The 3669-nt window shown below is 59.4% G+C and overlaps 1 protein-coding gene across 1 annotated transcript; it reads left to right on the top strand.

Annotated features, from left to right (window-relative positions):
* The first annotated feature begins 1156 nt into the window (after positions 1 to 1156).
* On the top strand, positions 1157 to 2933 carry LOC127834637 (uncharacterized protein CG5098-like). Its single transcript, XM_052360682.1, has 2 exons — positions 1157 to 1674; positions 2483 to 2933. The coding sequence occupies exons 1-2, from the start codon at positions 1157 to 1159 to the stop codon at positions 2931 to 2933; spliced, it is 969 nt and encodes a 322-aa protein (XP_052216642.1).
* The last annotated feature ends 736 nt before the right edge of the window (positions 2934 to 3669 follow it).

Below are 3669 nucleotides of genomic sequence, written 5' to 3'. Positions count from 1 at the left end.
ACCGCATCAGCCCTGACGAGTAGACCGCATCAGCCCTACCGAACAGATCGCGCTAGCCCTACCGAGCAGACCGCTATAGCCCTACCGAGCAGACCGCTCTAGCCCTACCTGAACAGACCACATCAGCCCTACCGAGCAGAACGCTCTAGCCCTACCGAGTAGACCGCCTCAGCCTCACCGAGCAGACCGCACTAGCCTTACCGAGTAGACCGCACCAGCGCCACCGAACATACGGCACAAGCCCTATCGAGCATATCGCACTAGCCCTACCGAGCAGACCGCATCAGTCCTACCGAGTAGACCGCATCAGAACCACCGAGCATACCGCACTAGCCTTACCGAGCAGACCGCATCAGCCCTTACCGAGCAAACCGCAATAACCCTACCAAGCAGACCGCATCAGCCCTACCGAGCAGACCGTACCAGGACTACTGAGCAGCCTGCATCAGCACTAAGAGGCAGACCGCACTAGCCCTACCAAGCAGCCTGCATCAGCCCTACCGAGCAGACGCACTAGTCCTACCAAGCCGCCTGCATCAGTCATATCGAGCAGACCGCGCCAGCCCTACTAAGCAGACCGCAACAGCCCTTCGAGCAGACCGCACTAGCCTTTCCAAGCAGCCTGCATCAGCCAAACCGAGCAGACCGCATTAGCCATACCGAGCAGACCGCATCAGCCCAACCGAGCATACCGCACCAGCCCTACCAAAAAGCCTGCATCAGCCCTACCGAGCAGACCGCATTAGCCCTACCGAACAGACCGCATCAGCCTTACCGAGCAGACCGCACCAGCCCTACCAAAAAGACTGCATCAGCCCTACCAAGCAGTTTGCATCAGCCCTAAGAGGAAGACCGCACTTGCCCTACCAAGCAGCCTGCATCAGCCCTACCGAGCAGACCGCACTAGCCCTACCAAGCAGCCTGCATCAGCCATATCGAGCAGACCGAATTAGCCCTACTAAGCAGACCGCACCAACCCTATTAAGCAGACCGCAACAGCCCTCCGAGCAGACCACACTTGCCCTTCCAAGCAGCCTGCATCAGCCCTAACGAGCAGACCGCATTAGCCCTACCTAGCAGACCGCACTAGCCATACAAAGAAGACCGCATCAGCCCTACCGAGCAGACTGTACCAGCTCTACAGAGCATACCGCACATGCCCAACCAAGCAGCCTGCATCAGTTCTACCGAGCAGACCGCATTAGCCCTACAGAGCAGACCACACCAGCTCTACCGAGCAGACCGCATCAGCCCTACCGAGCAGGCTGTACCAGCTCTACCGAGCAGCCTGCATCAGTCCTACCGAGCAGACCACACCAGCTCTACCGAACAGACCGCATCAGCCCTACCGAGCAGACCACACCAGCTCTACCGAGGAGACCGCATCAGCCCTACCGAGCAGACCACACCAGCTCTACCGAGAAAACCAAACCAGCCCTACCGGGTAGACCGCAATAGCCCTACCAAGCAGACCACACCAGCTCTACCGAGCGGACCGCATTTGCCATACCGAGCAGACCACACCAGCTCTACCGAGCAGACCGCATTAGCCCTACCGAGCAGACCACACCAGCTCTACCGAGCAGACCGCATCAGCCCTACCGAGCAGACCACACCAGCCCTGCCGAGTAGACCGCTACATCCATACCGAGCAGACAACATTAGCCCTATCAAGTAGACCGCATCAGCCCCACCGAGCAGACCGCATCCGCCCTACCGAGCAGACCGCAATAGCCCTACCGAGAAGACCGAAAAAGCCCTACCGAGCAGACCACATCAGCCCTACCGAGCAGACCGCAATAGCCCTACCGAGTAGACCGCAATAGCCCTACCGAGCAGACCGCATCAGCCCTACCGAGCAGCCTGCATCTGCCCTAAGAGGCAGACCGCTCTAGCCCTACCAAGCAGCCTGCATCAGCCCTACAGAGCAGACCGCACTAGCCCTACCAAGCAGCCTGCATCAGCCATATCGAGCAGACCGCACCAGCCCTACTAAGCAGACCGCAACAACCCTCCGAGCAGACCGCACTAGCACTTCCAAGCAGCCTGCATCAGCCCTACCGAGCAGACCGCATTAGCCCTACCGAGCAGACCGCATCAGCCCTACCTAGCAGCCTGCATCAGCCCTAAGAGGCAGACCACACTAGCCCTACCAAGCAGCTTTGCATCAGCCCTGCCGAGCAGACCGCACTTGCCCTACCAAGCAGCCTGCATCTGCCATATCGAGCAGACCGCACCAGCCCTACTAAGCAGACCGCAACAGTCCTCCGAGCAGACCGCACTAGCCTTTCCAAGCAGCCTGCATCAGCCCTACCGAGCAGACCGCATTAGCCCTACCGAGCAGACCGCATCAGCCCAACCGAGCAGACCGCACCTGCCCTACCAAAAAGCCTGCATCAGCCATACCGAGCAGACCGCATTAGCCCTACCGAGCAAACCGCATCAGCCCAACCTAGCAGACCGCATAAGCCCTACCAAAAAGCCTGCATCAGCCCTACCAAGCAGCTTGCATCATCCCTAAGAGGCAGACAGCACTAGCCCTACCGAGCAGCCTGCATCAGCCCTACCGAGCAGCCTGCATCAGCCCTACAGAGCAGACCGCACTAGCCCTACCAAGCAGCCTGCATCAGCTATATCGAGCAGACCGAACCAGCCCTACTAAGCAGACCGCACCAGCCCTACTAAGCAGACCGCAACAGCCCTCCGAGCAGACCGCACTAGCCCTTTCAAGCAGCCTGCATCAGCCCTACCGAGCAGACCGCATTAGCCCTACCGAGCAGACCGCACTAGCCATACAAAGCATACCGCACATGCCCTACCAAGCAGCCTGCATCAGTCCTACCGAGCAGACCGCATTAGCCCTTCCGAGCAGACCACACCAGCTCTACCGAGCAGACCGCATCAGCCCTACCGAGCAGACCACACCAGCCTAACGAGTAAACCGCAATTGCCCTATTGAGCAGACCACATCAGCCCTACCAAGTAGACCGCATCAGCCCAACCGAGCAGACCGCATCCGCCCTACCGAGTAGACCACACCAGCCCTATCGAGTAGACAGCAATAGCCTTACCGAGCAGACCGAATCCGCCCTACCGAGCAGACCGCACTAGCCTTATCGAGCATACCTCACTAGCCCTACCGAGTAGACCGCATCAGCCCTACCGAGCATACGGCACTAGCCCTATCAATCATGCCGCACTATCCCTACCGAGCTGAACGCATCCGCCCTACCGAGCAGACCACAATAGCCCTACCGAGCAGACCGCACTAGCTCTATCGAGCAGACCGCATCAGCCCTACCGAGAAGACCGCAATAGCCCTACCAAATAGACCGCAATTGCCCTTCCGAGCAGACCGCATCAGCCCTACCGAGCAGCCTGCATCAGCCATAAGAGGCAGACCGCACTAGCCCTACCAAGCAGCCTGCATCAGCCCTACCGAGTAGACCGCACTCGCCCTACCAAGCAGCCTGCATCAGCCATATCGAGCAGACCGCACCAGCCCTACTAAGCAGACCGAGACAGCCGTCCGAACAGACCGCACTAGCCCTTTCAAGCAGCATGCATCAGCCCTCCCGAGCAGACCGCATCAGCCCTACCGAGCAGACCGCACTAACCCTACCAAGCAGCCTGCATTAGCCATATCGAGCAGACCGCACCAGCCCTACT

This window comes from Dreissena polymorpha, chromosome 1, assembly GCF_020536995.1.
Source record: "Dreissena polymorpha isolate Duluth1 chromosome 1, UMN_Dpol_1.0, whole genome shotgun sequence".
NCBI lineage: Eukaryota > Metazoa > Mollusca > Bivalvia > Myida > Dreissenidae > Dreissena > Dreissena polymorpha.
Note: the sequence above shows the minus strand (reverse complement) of the source record. Positions and strands in the feature narration are given on the sequence as shown.

Excerpts from the sequence above, each read along its gene's own strand:
- LOC127834637 (XM_052360682.1), top strand. The coding sequence starts at position 1,157 with ATGCCCAACCAAGCAGCCTGCATCAGTTCTACCGAGCAGACCGCATTA. Across the intron at positions 1,675-2,482 it reads GACAACATTAGCCCTATCAA|CCTGCATCAGCCCTACCAAG; the intron begins GTAGACCGCATC and ends CCTACCAAAAAG.